We start from the raw sequence: 23,252 nt of genomic DNA on the forward strand, positions 1-23,252 counted from the left end.
TCTGTCTGTCTGTCTGTCTGTCTACTGTTCTAGTCCATTCACTAACAACAGTCTGTCTGTCTGTCTGTCTGTCTGTCTGTCTACTGTTCTAGTCCATTCACTAACAACTGTCTGTCTGTCTGTCTGTCTGTCTGTCTGTCTGTCTGTCTGTCTGTCTGTCTACTGTTCTAGTCCATTCACTAACAACTGACATGGTGCTGACAGACCTAACTAATAGAAGGGATTTGGGTTGGAATCAGCAGGCGTGTGGAATTAACCTGGATTTACAGGTGTGTGTGTGTGTGTGTGTGGGGGGGGAGGGGGGGGGGGAATCCGAGGAATGTTGGAGACAGCGCTGTTACAGTGTCAGGGAGGGGAGGAACGGGAGAGATAAGTCAGGAAACGTGTGAGGACTCATCAGAAACACACACACACAGCGAAAAACTGGAGGCACGGGAGAGGGATACTTCCTCGCGTTGTAGTTTGGGTTGTGTGTGTTGTGAGAGTGCGTGCGGTGGTGTGAACTTTGGATCTCTGCTTGCGGCAACTGGCCCGAAAAAAAAATGTCCGTCCGAATTTGAGAGACTTTTGCCAGTACTCGAGATCTCGCAGGTAAGGGTTGTCAATATTATTTGTAAAAAATGTAGTAGGCTAAAGTTATCTACATGTAGTTCTGTGACTTTTGGAGTAATGGGCGTTACGTTTCTTGTTGCAGCTGAATGCTTGTGATTGGTAGTGTTGCGAAAGCCTAGCCTAGAACCAGATGTTGAACAACTGATTTTTATATAATAATATAATCGTTGTTTATTGAAAACGGAGGACAAGACAAACAATAGACCTAGCCTACCAACTGTAACAATCGAGACTAATGTCAGTTGCACATACAGGTAGGCTATTACTCACCTGTAGTTGAGCAAATCAGTTGTCATTGCGACAAGACATGATAAGACATATTCCCTGGTACAGGACAGATGTTTTGTAATGTCTCACACTCATTTCCGGTGTATAAGGGCGGGTTTGCGACATGGGGCTGCCCGGGTAGAAAACTAGCCTACTGTAGTCAAAATACGGGACAACGCCCCTCCTCGGACCGACTGACACACAGTAGGCTTAATGGACTAACTCTCACCCACTTTTGTTCAACAAACTAGTTCGATAGGCCTACAAATATAATAGTCTGCTTAGGTTATTGTAGGCCTGTGTAGGTGCATTGCCATATGGGGGGGGGTTCTCCATTGTAAAGTTTGTGATTTAAAGGGACAAAGCAGTTGGTGCATCCGTTTTTGGACTTATGAATGAATGATATGTACCCATTGATTCTTGAAGAATATATAAATGCATCATGAGCATAGTTCAAGTGTCGTACCCCATCAGAACCCAAAATATAAGCTTGTTTCACTCCAACGTTTGTAAACTAAGAAAATGTAAATAAACACTATATAGCCTCATAACATAGTTAAAACTATCACTTTGATATCATGGATGGTCAGTCCTTGCATTCATAGCTCTGTCTATGAATTTGAGTGGTTCCAGCGTCATCCATCAGCTTTTCACCAAGCCAGGGGCGGGGAGGACACTTGTTTTATTGTTTCTACTGCTAAGGGAATGATTTAAACGGATCCTAGATACGTGTTTAAAAGTCCAAGTGGAACATCAGAAAGAGGTTAATACGCATCCCCATGGCAACCACATCCCCCCTGTCCATTCCGCTGGTCCCAAACACACAGGCCGGTAATGTCTTGTGCGTCCAGTTGGGATGCAGCAGAACGGTCAGGCTGCAGGGGTGTTGGAACTCTAAGGAAACGGGAAATGGCTATTCAAAGACGGAAAGACAGACATCTCCTCTTCGCGCAGTGAACACACATAGCCTAGTTAACCTTGGGCCGGTGCAGTGAACACACATAGCCTAGTTAACCTTGGGCCGGTGCAGTGAATACACATAGCCTAGTTAACCTTGGGCCGGTTAATTTTTGACAGCGGCCTCCATCCCGTGTGCGCTCCCGAGTGTGTCATTGACAGGGATCTCTCTTTATCCTGTGCGCGTCACCGCGGGACTCAGCTGGTCCGAACACTACTCACTTGCTTTCTGCTTAGACATTCTGATTTTCTCCTTCAAAACCTATGTGACCTATAACGGCAACGCCTCGCAGATATAAAAAAAACAAGTCAACAACCTTTGACAGATCTTATCACACATTAATCCGATTTGATTGATGATGTCCTATGGAACTTAAGGGGGCGTGGCGGGAGGGAGGGAGCAGGTTGACACCTGGCGAGAGAAGGGTGCAATTGCAGCCTGCTATTCGTGCCGTTCCTGCATGTGGGCATTCCTCTTTATACTTCTATTGGTCCATGTTGAAGCAGGACCGGCGGGAGGCGGGGCACTCCAGTACAGTAGGTGGCGTTAAGGCATAATAACGTTGAATGCCCGCTGCCGATATACCCCGCAGAAGAAGGGGCGGGGGGCGACAATGGTAGCTAGCTAGCGTGTTTTCCCGCAGTTCTCTTAACGACGGCGAGGGCAGGTGTTTGGCAAGGCTTTAAACAAAAGGGTCAAACACAGTCTTTAGTAAAGAGAAGGAGAGAGAGAGACAGACAGACAGAGGAGTATGTGAGAGACAGACAGAGAGAGGAGTATGTGAGAGACAAACAGAGAGAGGAGTATGTGAGAGACAGACAGAGAGAGGAGGATGTGAGAGACAAACAGAGAGAGGAGTATGTGAGAGACAGACAGAGAGAGGAGTATGTGAGAGACAGACAGAGAGAGGAGTATGTGAGAGACAGACAGAGAGAGGAGTATGTGAGAGACAGACAGAGAGAGGAGTATGTGAGAGACAGACAGAGAGAGGAGTATGTGAGAGACAGACAGAGAGAGGAGTATGTGAGAGACAGACAGAGAGAGGAGTATGTGAGAGACAGACAGAGAGAGGAGTATGTGAGAGACAGACAGAGAGAGGAGTATGTGAAAGACAGACAGAGAGAGGAGTATGTGAGAGACAGACAGAGAGAGGAGTATGTGAGAGACAGACAGAGAGAGGAGTATGTGAGAGACAGACAGAGAGAGGAGTATGTGAGAGACAGACAGAGAGAGGAGTATGTGAGAGACAGACAGAGAGAGGAGTATGTGAGAGACAGATAGAGAGAGGAGTATGTGAGAGACAGACAGAGAAAGGAGGATGTGAGAGACAGACAGAGAGAGGAGGATGTGAGAGACAGACAGAGAGAGGAGGATGTGAGAGACAGACAGAGAGAGGAGTATGTGAGAGACAGACAGAGAGAGGAGGATGTGAGAGACAGACAGAGAGAGGAGTATGTGAGAGACAGACAGAGAAAGGAGGATGTGAGAGACAGAGAGAGAGAGAAGGATGTGAGAGTCAGACAGAGAGAGGAGGAGTGAGAGACAGATAGAGAGAGGAGTATGTGAGAGACAGACAGAGAGGAGTATGTGAGAGACAGACAGAGAGGAGTATGTGAGAGACAGACAGAGAGAGGAGGATGTGAGAGACAGACAGAGAGGAGTATGTGAGAGACAGACAGAGAGGAGTATGTGAGAGACAGACAGAGAGAGGAGGATGTGAGAGACAGACAGAGAGGAGTATGTGAGAGACAGACAGAGAGAGGAGGATGTGAGAGACAGACAGAGAAAGGAGGATGTGAGAGACAGACAGAGAGAGGAGGATGTGAGAGACAGACAGAGAAAGGAGGATGTGAGAGACAGACAGAGAGAGGAGGATGTGAGAGACAGACAGAGAGAGGAGGATGGGAGAGACAGACAGAGAGAGGAGGATGTGAGAGACAGACAGAGAAAGGAGGATGTGAGAGACAGACAGAGAAAGGAGGATGTGAGAGACAGACAGAGAGAGGAGGATGTGAGAGACAGACAGAGAAAGGAGGATGTGAGAGACAGACAGAGAAAGGAGGATGTGAGAGACAGACAGAGAGAGGAGGATGTGAGAGACAGAGAGAGAGAGGAGGATGTGAGAGACAGACAGAGAGAGGAGGATGTGAGAGACAGACAGACAGAGAGGAGGATGTGAGAGACAGAGAGAGGAGGATGTGAGAGACAGACAGAGAGAGGAGGATGTGAGAGACAGAGAAAGTCCACATTGGCAAATGTGTTATTTTTGTCTTTCAGTAAGAGGAGGAGTGTCACTGCATACCTGAGTCAGCTGAAGGTAACACACACACACACACACACACACACACACACACACACACACACACACACACACACACACACACACACACACACACACACACAGACACACACACACACACACCAAAACATTATGTTTGCAAGCCTGTGTTTTTTTCAGTAAAGTTTCAGTTAATTCAATGTTTTTCAGTAATGTAATACCATTTGTTTAAAGTTGCAGTAAGGTTATTCTTGTTGTAATGTTGTGCAGGGGTGTGGGGGTCGCAGGGAGATGGATGTCAGTTTAAGGTTGTTGTAATGTTGTTGTAACGTTGTTGTAACGTTGTATAGGTGTTTGGGGGGGTCGCAGGGGGATGGATTTTAGTCTAAGGTTGTTGTAATGTTGTTGTAATGTTGTATAGGTGTTTGGAGGTAGCAGGGGGATGGATTTTAGTCTAAGGTTGTTGTAATGTTGTTGTAATGTTGTATAGGTGTTTGGGGGGGGGGTCGCAGGGGGATGGATTTTAGTCTAAGGTTGTTGTAATGTTGTTGTAACGTTGTATAGGTGTTTGGGGGGGGGGGGGGTCGCAGGGGGATGGATTTTAGTCTAAGGTTGTTGTAATGTTGTATAGGTGTTTGGAGGTAGCAGGGAGATGGACTCTCTGAAGAAGGAGTTGGAGGAGGAACTGAAGCTGTCTGCTGATGACCTGAGGAGTCACGCCTGGTACCATGGACCTATACACAGAGAGGTAAACACACACCTGGTACCATGGACCTATACACAGAGAGGTAAACACACACCTGGTACCATGGACCTATACACAGAGAGGTACACACACACCTGGTACCATGGACCTATACACAGAGAGGTAAACACACACCTGGTACCATGGACCTATACACAGAGAGGTACACACACACCTGGTACCATGGACCTATACACAGAGAGGTACACACACACCTGGTACCATGGACCTATACACAGAGAGGTACACACACACCTGGTACCATGGACCTATACACAGAGAGGTACACACACACCTGGTACCATGGACCTATACACAGAGAGGTACACACACACCTGGTACCATGGACCTATACACAGAGAGGTAAACACACACCTGGTACCATGGACCTATACACAGAGAGGTAAACACACACCTGGTACCATGGACCTATACACAGAGAGGTACACACACACACCTGGTACCATAGACCAATACACAGGAGGTACACACACACACCTGGTACCATGGACCAATACACAGGAGGTACACACACACCTGGTACCATGGACCTATACACAGAGAGGTGCACACACACCTGGTACCATGGACCTATACACAGAGAGGTGCACACACACCTGGTACCATGGACCTATACACAGGAGGTACACACACACCTGGTACCATGGACCTATACACAGGAGGTACACACACACCTGGTCCCATGGACCTATACACAGGAGGTACACACTCTCTCACATTCTCTCTCTCACACTATCTCTCTCTCTCTCTCTCGCTCTCTAGGGGGCAGAGGCTCTGCTGGAGAGAGATGGTGACTTCCTGGTTCGTGACTCAGGCTCCTCCTCCGGTGACTATGTCCTGAGTTGCTATTGGAAGGACGAGCCCATGCACTTCAAGATCATTAGGGTGGTCCTTCGGCCCAAGAAGGTGTGTGTATGTGTTTGTGTGTGTGTGCTGTTCTGTTTCAGTTTGAGGGGGACTGGTTTGACGTGTGTCCATCTGCGTGTGTTATCATGATGTGTGTCCTCCAGGGTTATTCCCGCGAGCTGTTCCAGTTTGAAGGGGATCGTTTCGACAACATTCCCGCCCTGGTGCGTTTCCACGTGGGTGGACGGCATCCCGTCTCCCAGGCCTCTGGCGCCGTGGTCTTTCACCCAATCACACGCACCCTGCCTATACGTGTCATCAGTGAGCGCCAGGCAGAGCGGACCCGTAAGAACCTACAGATGACGTAGATAGAACACACTGTCGCAGTCTATGTGTTGAAATATTTGTTTTATTCCATTGAGGTGCAGGAAAAGTAGAGGAGTTTATTCCTCAGAGAGGCAGTGGGTTGTGTTCGAACCCACGCAGACTCTGGTAACCTAAACTGTACATGTTTGCCGACAGTCCGCGGCACTAAACCACTGGACCACACACTGTCGGTCTGTCAAAACATTGGTTATTAATTAATGAACTGCGCCGAAACGACAAACGGTGTGGAGCTACATTATTAAGTGTTGTGTTCCCGGAGGCTTGCGTCTCACCAACTCAGGCGTAGATATGATTTTCTTCCCCCTCTAGACAGCAGCAGCTCCAGCAACAGCGCCCTCCACAGGGTGGGCGTGGAATTACGGCCAGACCGCAGCAAGAGACTCAGCTTCAACTCATCACACATGGACACACTACATGTCACTAACACACTGCTCAGGTGGCTTTACACACATACACACACACACACACACACACACATACACATACACACACATTTACATTTACATCATTTAGCAGACGCTCTTATCCAGAGCGACTTACAAATTCACACATACACACACACAGACATATACACACACACACACACACACATACATACACACACACACACACACACACACACACACACACACACACACACACACACACACAGAAAACTACACACTCAAAGATACTGTTTTGTGTTGTGTTTGGTATAGTTACAGTGTGTGTGTGTGTGTGTGTGTGTGTGTGTGTGTGTGTGTGTGTGTGTGTGTGTGTGTATGTGTGTGTGTGTGTGCGTGTGTGTTTCTCAGGAGTGGGAGTCAGCCAGCCAACCTGGAGAATCTGGGCAGAAGACCCTCGATCCAATCAGCACAGTCCGAAAGCAACCTACGCACAGGTAACATACACATACACACACACACACAGATACACAAACACACACACACAGATACACACACACAGATACACACACACACACACTCATTCCCACCTCTGCTCAGGTAACACACACACAGATACACACACACTCGTTCCCACCTCTGCTCAGGTAACACACACAAACCTCTCTCTCTCCTCTCCCTCCAGGTGCGCCTCATAGCTGTCAATCAGAGGCTGTAGGCCCCGCCCCCATTTCCCCAGTGTTCCGAACGGGTAGTGAACCCCTGCTCAGCCCCTCAGCCCTCAGACACACACAGCCCTCACACCCTGGTAACACACCACACACACACACACACACACACACACACACACACACACACACACCCAGGTAACACACCACACACACACACCCACCCAGGTAACACACCACACACACACACACCCAGGTAACACACCACACACATCCCTCACACCCAGGTAACACACCACACACACACACACACCCAGGTAACACACCACACACACACACACACCCAGGTAACACACCACACACACACACACCCAGGTAACACACCACACACACACACACACCCAGGTAACACACCACACACACACACACACCACACACACACACACACACCCAGGTAACACACCACACACACACACACACACACACACACACACACACATACACACAGGTAACACACCACACACACACAGGTAACACACCACACACACACACACACCCAGGTAACACACCACACACACACACACACCCAGGTAACAAACCACACACACACACACACCCAGGTAACACACCACACACACACACACACACACAGGTAACACACACACTGCCCTCACACCCAGGTAACACACCACACACACACACACACACACACACACACACACACACAGGTAACACACACACACCCTTTCTGTAACCCCCCTGTGGTCCCCAGGTGGAGGTGTGACGCAGCGAGGTTCTGACGGACAGCTGCACCCCCGAGCCCCGCCCAAACCTTTCAGAGTCTCCGTCCTCTTTCCCGGGACTCCTCCCAACCGTCACTGTGACGACCCCTATGACGAGCTGGTCATCCAGGTGCCTGAATCAAAGTAAGAAGAAACCATTGGTCTACAGCGTTTTCCCAAACTAGGGGTCGCGACTGATTTTGAAAATGGGGTCGAGAGAGAAACTCTGAATTTTTTTTTTTTTAAATGGCGTTTGGTTCATATAACCAGGGTTACGTCAGTAACCTCCGGTAGCCGTTAGATGCGGTTGTAATAATCAGATGGTTTCTGTTTTCTTCCTACAAATGTAGCTCTATCTTTTCAATGGTTTAAGCTACGAAATATTATGACCCCATCGCTGAAAGAGAAGACGTTCAGGAACACGTTTCCTTCTACGATGCCCACAAGCCTCATTAGAACAGAGTGAGGAAGACCAGGCACTAATTCAGACTGGGGGAAAAAAAGAACATCATCAATGATCATGTTCTTTCCTACACATAAGATCATAGCAAATTATAGCCTGGTAATCTTCTGAACTTCCCAATAACTTTCTGATACATTTCAGTAACTTCAAACTGTATACTCAGTAACGGTGCATGGGTAAAATCACTGGGGAAGCCAAGCCTGGAGAAAATAAATGCCATATTACAACCTACAGTATGTGTTGTGATAATTGCGTTGTTTGCTCTATAACCTGTTAGTTCATATGCCTTGCCACCGTGATATATAGGCCTAAAGGCCGAGACAATAAGAAGACACAGTGGCAGAATAAATTCAACCACACCTTTGTTTCATCCCAAAACCGGAGAGCAACCTCTGTCTGGTGAAGTCCATAAAGCATTATTGCATGTAACAAAAATGTACGTGACCTACAGTATGATCAATCAAGTTAATATTTCGGACATTTTTGGACTACTAAACAGCTATTGATTTAGAACTACAGAGAGATACCGCAAGTCACAAAGAAAACAGGAGCTGCCTCCCTCCACTATTCCAGCACCATTTCAACTTCAACATTTCAACATCATCAAATCACCTATGCTTAGTTTAATACAGTGACAACTAAAAGATGGCAAAAACAATTTCGACCAGTCCAACGTAAGCCGTCTACATCTAGCTACATATTGAACTTCCATCTCTCAGACCAGAGGCACAATGTGTGAATTTATGGTCGGATCAGAATCGCTATTAGAATCATTGGCCAGTAAGGAGAATTAAGGAAGACCACAAGTCCAAATTCTTATCTTCATCCATGGCTAATTTAGGAAAGGGACAATTTTAGCTAGCTAGCCACCAGAGGATAACAACACAGCGAGAAGCAACAATTCAAGTTTCTTTCTGTCAATTACGCTTTGCTTGATGTGACGTGATTGGTGTGAAGCCAAATCCAAGCCAAATCCATTTTACCCCCAAAACCTGGTTGCCTCTGGCAGGAGGCCTACATTTGGCCGCAAGTGGATCTTCCAGCAAGAAATTAATCCCAAGCACTAATCAAAATCCACAAGGAAATGGTTAATTAACCACAAAATCAACATTTTGCAATGGCCATCTCAGTCTCCGGACTTGAACCCCATTGAAAACCTGTGGTTTGATTTGAGGAAGCAGCAGTCCATAAGCGCAGACAAAGTATATGAAGGACCTGGAAAGATTCTGCATGGAGGAATGGTCTAAGATCCCTCCCAATGTGTTGTCCCATCTCATAAAACATTTTAGAAAAAGGCTCAGTGACCTTATCCTCACAAGATGAGGGCGCTAGAGTACTTAAAACAGGGATGCCAATAATGTTGACCCCTATCTTTTTATTATTTTTATTATTTGTTAAACAAAAGCTATTTATCTGAGCAATTGTACTAGTATAAAGGAATATAATTGTATATATTTTTTTTGCAATATAGCTGAGTATCTGTATTATTTATTGGATACAGTGTTTTCTGCTCATCTTCCTCAAGAGTGTCATTATGGACCTGTATATATACGTCTGTTAATGTGTGTTTCCTGTCAGAAAGCGTGGCCACGTGGACAGGCTGCGTGCGGAGGAGAAGTGGCAGAGCAGAGCCCGTCTCACTGAGACATCCTTCAACTTCCTGGAGGCACAGAAAAGCGGGGAGTTGCCTGGGTTACCGTTTGACGGACAGGCCCAGGAGGAAGAGGAGGATTCACACTTTCAGAGGCCGCAGGTTCGTTGTTGTTTATTTAATTTGATTTACAATGTAGGGGATTCTATTCATGTTTATTGAACAACATTGTGATGTCTTTGATGTAGTTGATGTTTTTTAGCTCAGTTTGACTACATTTGGGTGAATAACAGACTATGAACTCTAATCTAATGTAATGTAATCTAATCCTGCTACCACACAATAACAAACCATATGTAGTAGTTATACAGACATGTTACTACCAGGCTGTTACCAGGTGGAGACGGTGTCGTGTTGCAGACTGGACCAGTTTGAGAAGTAACATGTTATTAGCATGTTATCAATATACTAATAACATGTTACCAGGTGGAGACGGTGTCGTGTTTCAGACTGGACCAGTTTGAGAAGTAACGTGTTATTAGCATGTTATCAATATACTAATAACATGTTACCAGGTGGAGACGGTGTCGTGTTTCAGACTGGACCAGTTTGAGAAGTAATGTGTTATTAGCATGTTATCAATATACTAATAACATGTTACCAGGTGGAGACGGTGTCGTGTTTCAGACTGGACCAGTTTGAGAAGTAACGTGTTATTAGCATGTTATCAATATACTAATAACATGTTACCAGGTGGAGACGGTGTCGTGTTTCAGACTGGACCAGTTTGAGAAGTAACGTGTTATTAGCATGTTATCAATATACTAATAACATGTTACCAGGTGGAGACGGTGTCGTGTTTCAGGCTGGACCAGTTTGAGAAGTAACGTGTTATTAACATGTTACCAGGTGGAGACGGTGTCGTGTTTCAGACTGGACCAGTTTGAGAAGTAATGTGTTATTAGCATGTTATCAATATACTAATAACATGTTACCAGGTGGAGACGGTGTCGTGTTTCAGACTGGACCAGTTTGAGAAGTAACGTGTTATTAGCATGTTATCAATATACTAATAACATGTTACCAGGTGGAGACGGTGTCGTGTTTCAGGCTGGACCAGTTTGAGAAGTAATGTGTTATTAGCATGTTATCAATATACTAATAACATGTTACCAGGTGGAGACGGTGTCGTGTTTCAGACTGGACCAGTTTGAGAAGTAACGTGTTATTAGCATGTTATCAATATACTAATAACATGTTACCAGGTGGAGACGGTGTCGTGTTGCAGACTGGACCAGTTTGAGAAGTAATGTGTTATTAACATGTTATCAATATACTAATAACATGTTACCAGGTGGAGACGGTGTCGTGTTTCAGGCTGGACCAGTTTGAGAAGTAACGTGTTATTAACATGTTACCAGGTGGAGACGGTGTCGTGTTTCAGACTGGACCAGTTTGAGAAGTAATGTGTTATTAGCATGTTATCAATATACTAATAACATGTTACCAGGTGGAGACGGTGTCGTGTTTCAGACTGGACCAGTTTGAGAAGTAACGTGTTATTAGCATGTTATCAATATACTAATAACATGTTACCAGGTGGAGACGGTGTCGTGTTTCAGGCTGGACCAGTTTGAGAAGTAATGTGTTATTAGCATGTTATCAATATACTAATAACATGTTACCAGGTGGAGACGGTGTCGTGTTTCAGACTGGACCAGTTTGAGAAGTAACGTGTTATTAGCATGTTATCAATATACTAATAACATGTTACCAGGTGGAGACGGTGTCGTGTTTCAGGCTGGACCAGTTTGAGAAGTAACATGTTATTAGCATGTTATCAATATACTAATAACATGTTACCAGGTGGAGACGGTGTCGTGTTTCAGACTGGACCAGTTTGAGAAGTAACATGTTATTAGCATGTTATCAATATACTAATAACATGTTACCAGGTGGAGACGGTGTCGTGTTTCAGACTGGACCAGTTTGAGAAGTAACGTGTTATTAGCATGTTATCAATATACTAATAACATGTTACCAGGTGGAGACGGTGTCGTGTTTCAGACTGGACCAGTTTGAGAAGTAACGTGTTATTAGCATGTTATCAATATACTAATAACATGTTACCAGGTGGAGACGGTGTCGTGTTTCAGACTGGACCAGTTTGAGAAGTAACGTGTTATTAGCATGTTATCAATATACTAATAACATGTTACCAGGTGGAGACGGTGTCGTGTTTCAGGCTGGACCAGTTTGAGAAGTAACGTGTTATTAGCATGTTATCAATATACTAATAACATGTTACCAGGTGGAGACGGTGTCGTGTTGCAGACTGGACCAGTTTGAGAAGTAACGTGTTATTAGCATGTTATCAATATACTAATAACATGTTACCAGGTGGAGACGGTGTCGTGTTTCAGACTGGACCAGTTTGAGAAGTAACGTGTTATTAGCATGTTATCAATATACTAATAACATGTTACCAGGTGGAGACGGTGTCGTGTTTCAGACTGGACCAGTTTGAGAAGTAACATGTTATTAGCATGTTATCAATATACTAATAACATGTTACCAGGTGGAGACGGTGTCGTGTTTCAGGCTGGACCAGTTTGAGAAGTAACGTGTTATTAGCATGTTATCAATATACTAATAACATGTTACCAGGTGGAGACGGTGTCGTGTTTCAGACTGGACCAGTTTGAGAAGTAACGTGTTATTAGCATGTTATCAATATACTAATAACATGTTACCAGGTGGAGACGGTGTCGTGTTTCAGACTGGACCAGTTTGAGAAGTAATGTGTTATTAGCATGTTATCAATATACTAATAACATGTTACCAGGTGGAGACGGTGTCGTGTTTCAGGCTGGACCAGTTTGAGAAGTAACGTGTTATTAGCATGTTATCAATATACTAATAACATGTTACCAGGTGGAGACGGTGTCGTGTTTCAGACTGGACCAGTTTGAGAAGTAACGTGTTATTAGCATGTTATCAATATACTAATAACATGTTACCAGGTGGAGACGGTGTCGTGTTTCAGGCTGGATCAGTTTGAGAAGTAACGTGTTATTAGCATGTTATCAATATACTAATAACATGTTACCAGGTGGAGACGGTGTCGTGTTTCAGATTGGACCAGTTTGAGAAGTAACGTGTTATTAGCATGTTATCAATATACTAATAACATGTTACCAGGTGGAGACGGTGTCGTGTTTCAGGCTGGACCAGTTTGAGAAGTAACGTGTTATTAGCATGTTATCAATATACTAATAACATGTTACCAGGTGGAGACGGTGTCGTGTTTCAGGCTGGACCAGTTTGAGAAGTAACGTGTTATTAGCATGTTATCAATATACTAATAACATGTTACCAGGTGGAGACGGTGTCGTGTTTCAGGCTGGACCAGTTTGAGAAGTAACGTGTTATTAGCATGTTATCAATATACTAATAACATGTTACCAGGTGGAGACGGTGTCGTGTTTCAGACTGGACCAGTTTGAGAAGTAACGTGTTATTAGCATGTTATCAATATACTAATAACATGTTACCAGGTGGAGACGGTGTCGTGTTTCAGGCTGGACCAGTTTGAGAAGTAACGTGTTATTAGCATGTTATCAATATACTAATAACATGTTACCAGGTGGAGACGGTGTCGTGTTTCAGACTGGACCAGTTTGAGAAGTAACGTGTTATTAGCATGTTATCAATATACTAATAACATGTTACCAGGTGGAGACGGTGTCGTGTTTCAGGCTGGACCAGTTTGAGTCCCTCCTGCTACCAGAAAATAACAGACCTCTAGATCCCACCGTTCTGCTGGCGCTCAAAGAACTGTTCACACGCTCCAACGCCATGACAACCGCTCTGCACATTCTCAGTGTCGACTGCCAGGTAAACACATAGTTATAAACACACACACACACACGTAGACACCTATGCACTATAAACACACACACACACACTCTCTCTCTCACACAAACACACTGTCTGTCCGTCTGTCTGTGTGTAGGTGGCTCGTATCGTGGGTGTGACAGAGGACCAGAGGAGGATGATGGGAGTTGGCTCAGGTCTGGAGCTGGTCACCCTGTCTCACGGACAACAGCTCAGACGGGACCTGCTGGAGAGGTACACACACACACACACACACACACACACAGGTAGACACACACACACACACACACACACACACACACACACACACACACACACCTGCCTCAAATATGAACATCTAACTGTGTTTCTGTATGCGTCAGGCACCACCTGCTAGCCCTGGGCGTTGCCATAGATATCCTGGGCTGTACAGGGACAGTGGGTCAGAGGGCCACGGTGTTGCATAAAGTCATCCTATTGGCCCAGGCCCTGAGAGACCACGCCCACAACCTCTACGCATTCTCAGCCGTCATGAAGGCACTGGAGATGCCTCAGGTAATACACACACACTGTGCTTTGTTTAAAAGACCCTAGATACGAGTCAAGGTCGCTAAAGAGACCCTAGATACGAGTCAAGGTCGCTAAGGAGACCCTAGATACACGTCAAGGTCGCTAAAGAGACCCTAGATACGAGTCAAGGTCGCTAAAGAGACCCTAAATACGAGTCAAGGTCGCTAAAGAGACCCTAGATACGAGTCAAGGTTGCTAAGGAGACCCTAGATACACGTCAAAGTCACTAAAGAGACCCTAGATACGAGTCAAGGTCACTAAAGAGACCCTAGATACGAGTCAAGGTCGCTAAAGAGACCCTAGATACGAGTCAAGGTCGCTAAAGAGACCCTAGATACGAGTCAAGGTCACTAAAGAGACCCTAGATACGAATCAAGGTCACTAAAGAGACCCTAGATACACGTCAAGGTCACTAAAGAGACCCTAGATACACGTCAAGGTCACTAAAGAGACCCTAGATACGAGTCAAGGTTGCTAAGGAGACCCTAGATACACGTCAAGGTCACTAAAGAGACCCTAGATACGAGTCAAGGTCACTAAAGAGACCCTAGATACGAGTCAAGGTCGCTAAAGAGACCCTAGATACGAGTCAAGGTCGCTAAAGAGACCCTAGATACGAGTCAAGGTTGCTAAGGAGACCCTAGATACACGTCAAGGTCGCTAAGGAGACCCTAGATACGAGTCAAGGTCGCTAAAGAGACCCTAGATACGCATCAAGGTCGCTAAAGAGACCCTAGATACAAGTCAAGGTCGCTAAAGAGACCCTAGAAACACGTCAAGGTCGCTAAGGAGACCCTAGATACACGTCAAGGTCGCTAAGGAGACCCTAGATACGAGTCAAGGTCGCTAAAGAGACCCTAGATACGAGTCAAGGTCGCTAAAGAGACCCTAGATACACGTCAAGGTCGCTAAGGAGACCCTAGATACACGTCAAGGTCGCTAAGGAGACCCTAGATACGAGTCAAGGTCGCTAAAGAGACCCTAGATACGAGTCAAGGTCACTAAAGAGACCCTAGATACGAATCAAGGTCACTAAAGAGACCCTAGATACATGTCAAGGTCACTAAAGAGACCCTAGATACACGTCAAGGTCACTAAAGAGACCCTAGATACGAGTCAAGGTTGCTAAGGAGACCCTAGATACACGTCAAGGTCACTAAAGAGACCCTAGATACGAGTCAAGGTCACTAAAGAGACCCTAGATACGAGTCAAGGTCGCTAAAGAGACCCTAGATACGAGTCAAGGTCGCTAAAGAGACCCTAGATACGAGTCAAGGTTGCTAAGGAGACCCAAGATACACGTCAAGGTCGCTAAGGAGACCCTAGATACGAGTCAAGGTCGCTAAAGAGACCCTAGATACGCATCAAGGTCGCTAAAGAGACCCTAGATACAAGTCAAGGTCGCTAAAGAGACCCTAGAAACACGTCAAGGTCGCTAAGGAGACCCTAGATACACGTCAAGGTCGCTAAGGAGACCCTAGATACGAGTCAAGGTCGCTAAAGAGACCCTAGATACGAGTCAAGGTCGCTAAAGAGACCCTAGATACACGTCAAGGTCGCTAAGGAGACCCTAGATACACGTCAAGGTCGCTAAGGAGACCCTAGATACGAGTCAAGGTCGCTAAAGAGACCCTAGATACGAGTCAAGGTCACTAAAGAGACCCTAGATACGAATCAAGGTCACTAAAGAGACCCTAGATACACGTCAAGGTCACTAAAGAGACCCTAGATACACGTCAAGGTCACTAAAGAGACCCTAGATACGAGTCAAGGTTGCTAAGGAGACCCTAGATACACGTCAAGGTCACTAAAGAGACCCTAGATACGAGTCAAGGTCACTAAAGAGACCCTAGATACGAGTCAAGGTCGCTAAAGAGACCCTAGATACGAGTCAAGGTCGCTAAAGAGACCCTAGATATGAGTCAAGGTTGCTAAGGAGACCCTAGATACACGTCAAGGTCGCTAAGGAGACCCTAGATACGAGTCAAGGTCGCTAAAGAGACCCTAGATACGCATCAAGGTCGCTAAAGAGACCCTAGATACAAGTCAAGGTCGCTAAAGAGACCCTAGAAACACGTCAAGGTCGCTAAGGAGACCCTAGATACACGTCAAGGTCGCTAAGGAGACCCTAGATACGAGTCAAGGTCGCTAAAGAGACCCTAGATACGAGTCAAGGTCGCTAAAGAGACCCTAGATACACGTCAAGGTCGCTAAGGAGACCCTAGATACACGTCAAGGTCGCTAAGGAGACCCTAGATACGAGTCAAGGTCGCTAAAGAGACCCTAGATACGAGTCAAGGTCGCTAAAGAGACCCTAGATACGCATCAAGGTCGCTAAAGAGACCCTAGATACGCATCAAGGTCGCTAAAGAGACCCTAGATATGAGTCAAGGTCGCTAAAGAGACCCTAGATACGAGTCAAGGTTGCTAAGGAGACCCTAGATACACGTCAAGGTCGCTAAGGAGACCCTAGATACACGTCAAGGTCGCTAAGGAGACCCTAGATACGAGTCAACGTCGTTAACGAGACCCTAGATACGAGTCAAGGTCGCTAAAGAGATCCTAGATACACGTCAAGGTCGCTAAGGAGACCCTAGATACACGTCAAGGTCGCTAAAGAGACCCTAGATACGAGTCAAGGTCGCTAAAGAGACCCTAGATATGAGTCAAGGTCGCTAAAGAGACCCTAGATACGCATCAAGGTCGCTAAAGAGACCCTAGATATGAGTCAAGGTCGCTAAAGAGACCCTAGATACGAGTCAAGGTTGCTAAGGAGACCCTAGATACACGTCAAGGTCACTAAAGAGACCCTAGATACGAGTCAAGGTCACTAAAGAGACCCTAGATACGAGTCAAGGTCGCTATAGAGACCCTAGATACGAGTCAAGGTCGCTAAAGAGACCCTAGATACGAGTCAAGGTTGCTAAGGAGACCCTAGATACACGTCAAGGTCGCTAAGGAGACCCTAGATACGAGTCAAGGTCGCTATAGAGACCCTAGATACGCATCAAGGTCGCTAAAGAGACCCTAGATACAAGTCAAGGTCGCTAAAGAGACCCTAGAAAAACGTCAAGGTCGTTAAGGAGACCCTAGATACACGTCAAGGTCGCTAAGGAGACCCTAGATACGAGTCAAGGTTGCTAAAGAGACCCTAGATACGAGTCAAGGTCGCTAAAGAGACCCTAGATACGCATCAAGGTCGCTAAAGAGACCCTAGATACAAGTCAAGGTCGCTAAAGAGACCCTAGAAACACGTCAAGGTCGCTAAAGAGACCCTAGATACACGTCAAGGTCGCTAAGGAGACCCTAGATACGAGTCAAGGTCGCTAAAGAGACCCTAGATACGAGTCAAGGTCGCTAAAGAGACCCTAGATACGCATCAAGGTCGCTAAAGAGACCCTAGATACGCATCAAGGTCGCTAAAGAGACCCTAGATACGAGTCAAGGTCGCTAAAGAGACCCTAGATACACGTCAAGGTCGCTAAGGAGACCCTAGATACACGTCAAGGTCGCTAAAGAGACCCTAGATACGAGTCAAGGTCGCTAAAGAGACCCTAGATATGAGTCAAGGTCGCTAAAGAGACCCTAGATACGAGTCAAGGTCGCTAAAGAGACCCTAGATACACGTCAAGGTCGCTAAGGAGACCCTAGATACACGTCAAGGTCGCTAAGGAGACCCTAGATACGAGTCAAGGTCGCTAAAAAGACCCTAGATACGAGTCAAGGTCGCTAAAGAGACCCTAGATACACGTCAAGGTCGCTAAGGAGACCCTAGATACACGTCAAGGTCGCTAAGGAGATCCTAGATACGAGTCAAGGTCGCTAAAGAGACCCTAGATACGAGTCAAGGTCGCTAAAGAGACCCTAGATACGAGTCAAGGTTGCTAAGGAGACCCTAGATACGAGTCAAGGTTGCTAAGGAGACCCTAGATACACGTCAAGGTCGCTAAGGAGACCCTAGATACGAGTCAAGGTCGCTAAAGAGACCCTAGATACGCATCAAGGTCGCTAAAGAGACCCTAGATACAAGTCAAGGTCGCTAAAGAGACCCTAGAAACACGTCAAGGTCGCTAAGGAGACCCTAGATACACGTCAAGGTCGCTAAGGAGACCCTAGATACGAGTCAAGGTTGCTAAAGAGACCCTAGATACGAGTCAAGGTCGCTAAAGAGACCCTAGATACGCATCAAGGTCGCTAAAGAGACCCTAGATACAAGTCAAGGTCGCTAAAGAGACCCTAGAAACACGTCAAGGTCGCTAAAGAGACCCTAGATACACGTCAAGGTCGCTAAGGAGACCCTAGATACGAGTCAAGGTCGCTAAAGAGACCCTAGATACGAGTCAAGGTCGCTAAAGAGACCCTAGATACGCATCAAGGTCGCTAAAGAGACCCTAGATACGCATCAAGGTCGCTAAAGAGACCCTAGATACGAGTCAAGGTCGCTAAAGAGACCCTAGATACACGTCAAGGTCGCTAAGGAGACCCTAGATACACGTCAAGGTCGCTAAAGAGACCCTAGATACGAGTCAAGGTCGCTAAAGAGACCCTAGATATGAGTCAAGGTCGCTAAAGAGACCCTAGATACGAGTCAAGGTCGCTAAAGAGACCCTAGATACACGTCAAGGTCGCTAAGGAGACCCTAGATACACGTCAAGGTCGCTAAGGAGACCCTAGATACGAGTCAAGGTCGCTAAAAAGACCCTAGATACGAGTCAAGGTCGCTAAAGAGACCCTAGATACACGTCAAGGTCGCTAAGGAGACCCTAGATACACGTCAAGGTCGCTAAGGAGATCCTAGATACGAGTCAAGGTCGCTAAAGAGACCCTAGATACGAGTCAAGGTCGCTAAAGAGACCCTAGATACGAGTCAAGGTTGCTAAAGAGACCCTAGATACGCATCAAGGTCGCTAAAGAGACCCTAGATACGAGTCAAGGTCGCTAAAGAGACCCTAGATACGAGTCATTGTCGCTAAAGAGACCCTAGATACACGTCAAGGTCGCTAAGGAGACCCTAGATACACGTCAAGGTCGCTAAAGAGACCCTAGATACGAGTCAAGGTCGCTAAAGAGACCCTAGATACGAGTCAAGGTCGCTAAAGAGACCCTAGATTCGAGTCAAGGTCGCTAAAGAGACCCTAGATACACGTCAAGGTCGCTAAAGAGACCCTAGATACGAGTCAATGTCGCTAAAGAGACCCTAGATACGAGTCAAGGTCGCTAAAGAGACCCTAGATACGAGTCAAGGTCGCTAAAGAGACCCTAGATACGAGTCAAGGTCGCTAAAGAGACCCTAGATACGAGTTAAGGTCGCTAAAGAGACCCTAGATACGAGTCAAGGTCGCTAAAGAGACCCTAGATACGAGTCAAGGTCGCTAAAGAGACCCTAGATACACGTCAAGGTCGCTAAAGAGACCCTAGATACGAGTCAAGGTCGCTAAAGAGACCCTAGATACGAGTCAAGGTCGCTAAAGAGACCCTAGATACGAGTCAAGGTCGCTAAAGAGACCCTAGATACGAGTCAAGGTCGCTAAAGAGACCCTAGATACGAGTCAAGGTCGCTAAAGAGACCCTAGATACGAGTCAAGGTCGCTAAAGAGACCCTAGATACGAGTCAAGGTCGCTAAAGAGACCCTAGATATGAGTCAAGGTCGCTAAAGAGACCCTAGATACGAGTCAAAGTCGCTAAAGAGACCCTAGATACGAGTCAAGGTCACTAAAGAGACCCTAGATACGAGTCAAGGTCGTTAAAGAGACCCTAGATACGAGTCAAGGTCGCTAAAGAGACCCTAGATACGAGTCAAGGTCGCTAAAGAGACCCTAGATACACGTCAAGGTCGCTAAGGAGACCCTAGATACACGTCAAGGTCGCTAAGGAGATCCTAGATACGAGTCAAGGTCGCTAAAGAGACCCTAGATACGAGTCAAGGTCGCTAAAGAGACCCTAGATACGAGTCAAGGTTGCTAAAGAGACCCTAGATACGCATCAAGGTCGCTAAAGAGACCCTAGATACGAGTCAAGGTCGCTAAAGAGACCCTAGATACACGTCAAGGTCGCTAAGGAGACCCTAGATACACGTCAAGGTCGCTAAAGAGACCCTAGATACGAGTCAAGGTCGCTAAAGAGACCCTAGATACGAGTCAAGGTCGCTAAAGAGACCCTAGATACGAGTCAAGGTCGCTAAAGAGACCCTAGATACACGTCAAGGTCGCTAAAGAGACCCTAGATATGAGTCAAGGTCGCTAAAGAGACCCTAGATACGAGTCAAGGTCGCTAAAGAGACCCTAGATACGAGTCAAGGTCGCTAAAGAGACCCTAGATACGAGTCAAGGCCGCTAAAGAGACCCTAGATACACGTCAAGATCGCTAAGGAGTCCCTAGATACACGTCAAGGTCGCTAAGGAGACCCTAGATATGCGTCAGGGTCGCTAAAGAGACCCTAGATACGAGTCAAGGTCGCTAAAGAGACCCTAGATACGAGTCAAGGTCGCTAAAGAGACCCTAGATACGAGTCAAGGTCGCTAAAGAGACCCTAGATACACGTCAAGGTCGCTAAGGAGACCCTAGATACACGTCAAGGTCGCTAAAGAGACCCTAGATACACGTCAAGGTCGCTAAGGAGACCCTAGATACACGTCAAGGTCGCTAAAGAGACCCTAGATACGAGTCAAGGTCGCTAAATAGACCCTAGATACGCGTCAAGGTCGCTAAAGAGACCCTAGATACGAGTCATTGTCGCTAAAGAGACCCTAGATACACGTCAAGGTCGCTAAGGAGACCCTAGATACACGTCAAGGTCGCTAAAGAGACCCTAGATACGAGTCAAGGTCGCTAAAGAGACCCTAGATAAGAGTCAAGGTCGCTAAAGAGACCCTAGATTCGAGTCAAGGTCGCTAAAGAGACCCTAGATACACGTCAAGGTCGCTAAAGAGACCCTAGATACGAGTCAAGGTTGCTAAAGAGACCCTAGATACACGTCAAGGTCGCTAAGGAGACCCTAGATACACGTCAAGGTCGCTAAAGAGACCCTAGATACGAGTCAAGGTCGCTAAAGAGACCCTAGATATGAGTCAAGGTCGCTAAAGAGACCCTAGATACGAGTCAAGGTCGCTAAAGAGACCCTAGATACACGTCAAGGTCGCTAAGGAGACCCTAGATACACGTCAAGGTCGCTAAGGAGACCCTAGATACGAGTCAAGGTCGCTAAAAAGACCCTAGATACGAGTCAAGGTCGCTAAAGAGACCCTAGATACACGTCAAGGTCGCTAAGGAGACCCTAGATACACGTCAAGGTCGCTAAGGAGATCCTAGATACGAGTCAAGGTCGCTAAAGAGACCCTAGATACGAGTCAAGGTCGCTAAAGAGACCCTAGATACGAGTCAAGGTTGCTAAAGAGACCCTAGATACGCATCAAGGTCGCTAAAGAGACCCTAGATACGAGTCAAGGTCGCTAAAGAGACCCTAGATACACGTCAAGGTCGCTAAGGAGACCCTAGATACACGTCAAGGTCGCTAAAGAGACCCTAGATACGAGTCAAGGTCGCTAAAGAGACCCTAGATACGAGTCAAGGTCGCTAAAGAGACCCTAGATACGAGTCAAGGTCGCTAAAGAGACCCTAGATACACGTCAAGGTCGCTAAAGAGACCCTAGATATGAGTCAAGGTCGCTAAAGAGACCCTAGATACGAGTCAAGGTCGCTAAAGAGACCCTAGATACGAGTCAAGGTCGCTAAAGAGACCCTAGATACGAGTCAAGGCCGCTAAAGAGACCCTAGATACACGTCAAGATCGCTAAGGAGTCCCTAGATACACGTCAAGGTCGCTAAGGAGACCCTAGATATGCGTCAAGGTCGCTAAAGAGACCCTAGATACGAGTCAAGGTCGCTAAAGAGACCCTAGATACGAGTCAAGGTCGCTAAAGAGACCCTAGATACGAGTCAAGGTCGCTAAAGAGACCCTAGATACACGTCAAGGTCGCTAAGGAGACCCTAGATACACGTCAAGGTCGCTAAAGAGACCCTAGATACACGTCAAGGTCGCTAAGGAGACCCTAGATACACGTCAAGGTCGCTAAAGAGACCCTAGATACGAGTCAAGGTCGCTAAATAGACCCTAGATACGCGTCAAGGTCGCTAAAGAGACCCTAGATACGAGTCATTGTCGCTAAAGAGACCCTAGATACACGTCAAGGTCGCTAAGGAGACCCTAGATACACGTCAAGGTCGCTAAAGAGACCCTAGATACGAGTCAAGGTCGCTAAAGAGACCCTAGATACGAGTCAAGGTCGCTAAAGAGACCCTAGATTCGAGTCAAGGTCGCTAAAGAGACCCTAGATACACGTCAAGGTCGCTAAAGAGACTCTAGATACGAGTCAATGTCGCTAAAGAGACCCTAGATACGAGTCAAGGTCGCTAAAGAGACCCTAGATACGAGTCAAGGTCGCTAAAGAGACCCTAGATACGAGTCAAGGTCGCTAAAGAGACCCTAGATACGAGTCAAGGTCGCTAAAGAGACCCTAGATACGAGTCAAGGTCGCTAAAGAGACCCTAGATACGAGTCAAGGTCGCTAAAGAGACCCTAGATACACGTCAAGGTCGCTAAAGAGACCCTAGATACGAGTCAAGGTCGCTAAAGAGACCCTAGATACGAGTCAAGGTCGCTAAAGAGACCCTAGATACGAGTCAAGGTCGCTAAAGAGACCCTAGATACGAGTCAAGGTCGCTAAAGAGACCCTAGATACGAGTCAAGGTCGCTAAAGAGACCCTAGATACGAGTCAAGGTCGCTAAAGAGACCCTAGATACGAGT

The 23,252-nt window shown here is 46.5% G+C and overlaps 1 protein-coding gene across 3 annotated transcripts in view; it reads left to right on the forward strand.

The window, feature by feature from the left end:
• The first annotated feature begins 350 nt into the window (after nt 1–350).
• The window catches only part of LOC311124454 (breast cancer anti-estrogen resistance protein 3 homolog), a 29,679-nt gene continuing 6,777 nt past the window's right edge, over nt 351–23,252 (forward strand). Inside the window, exons 1-13 of one of the 3 annotated variants that reach the window (XM_084198599.1) lie at nt 351–591; nt 4,115–4,154; nt 4,747–4,863; nt 5,644–5,787; nt 5,892–6,072; nt 6,424–6,550; nt 6,909–6,994; nt 7,183–7,305; nt 7,938–8,091; nt 9,989–10,163; nt 13,737–13,898; nt 14,017–14,132; nt 14,261–14,432. In XM_084198599.1, the coding sequence (XP_084054725.1) occupies nt 4,768–4,863; nt 5,644–5,787; nt 5,892–6,072; nt 6,424–6,550; nt 6,909–6,994; nt 7,183–7,305; nt 7,938–8,091; nt 9,989–10,163; nt 13,737–13,898; nt 14,017–14,132; nt 14,261–14,432 (1,536 nt within the window). In that variant the 5' untranslated portion in view covers nt 351–591; nt 4,115–4,154; nt 4,747–4,767. Of the gene's footprint in view, nt 592–4,114; nt 4,155–4,746; nt 4,864–5,390; nt 5,466–5,643; nt 5,788–5,891; nt 6,073–6,423; nt 6,551–6,908; nt 6,995–7,182; nt 7,306–7,937; nt 8,092–9,988; nt 10,164–13,736; nt 13,899–14,016; nt 14,133–14,260; nt 14,433–23,252 lie in introns of those variants that run through there. The other 2 variants (XM_084198601.1, XM_084198600.1) reach the window with 2 other exon arrangements.

Source organism: Coregonus lavaretus (assembly GCF_964263955.1).
Source record: "Coregonus lavaretus genome assembly, contig: HAP1_SCAFFOLD_5433, whole genome shotgun sequence".
Lineage (NCBI taxonomy): Eukaryota > Metazoa > Chordata > Actinopteri > Salmoniformes > Salmonidae > Coregonus > Coregonus lavaretus.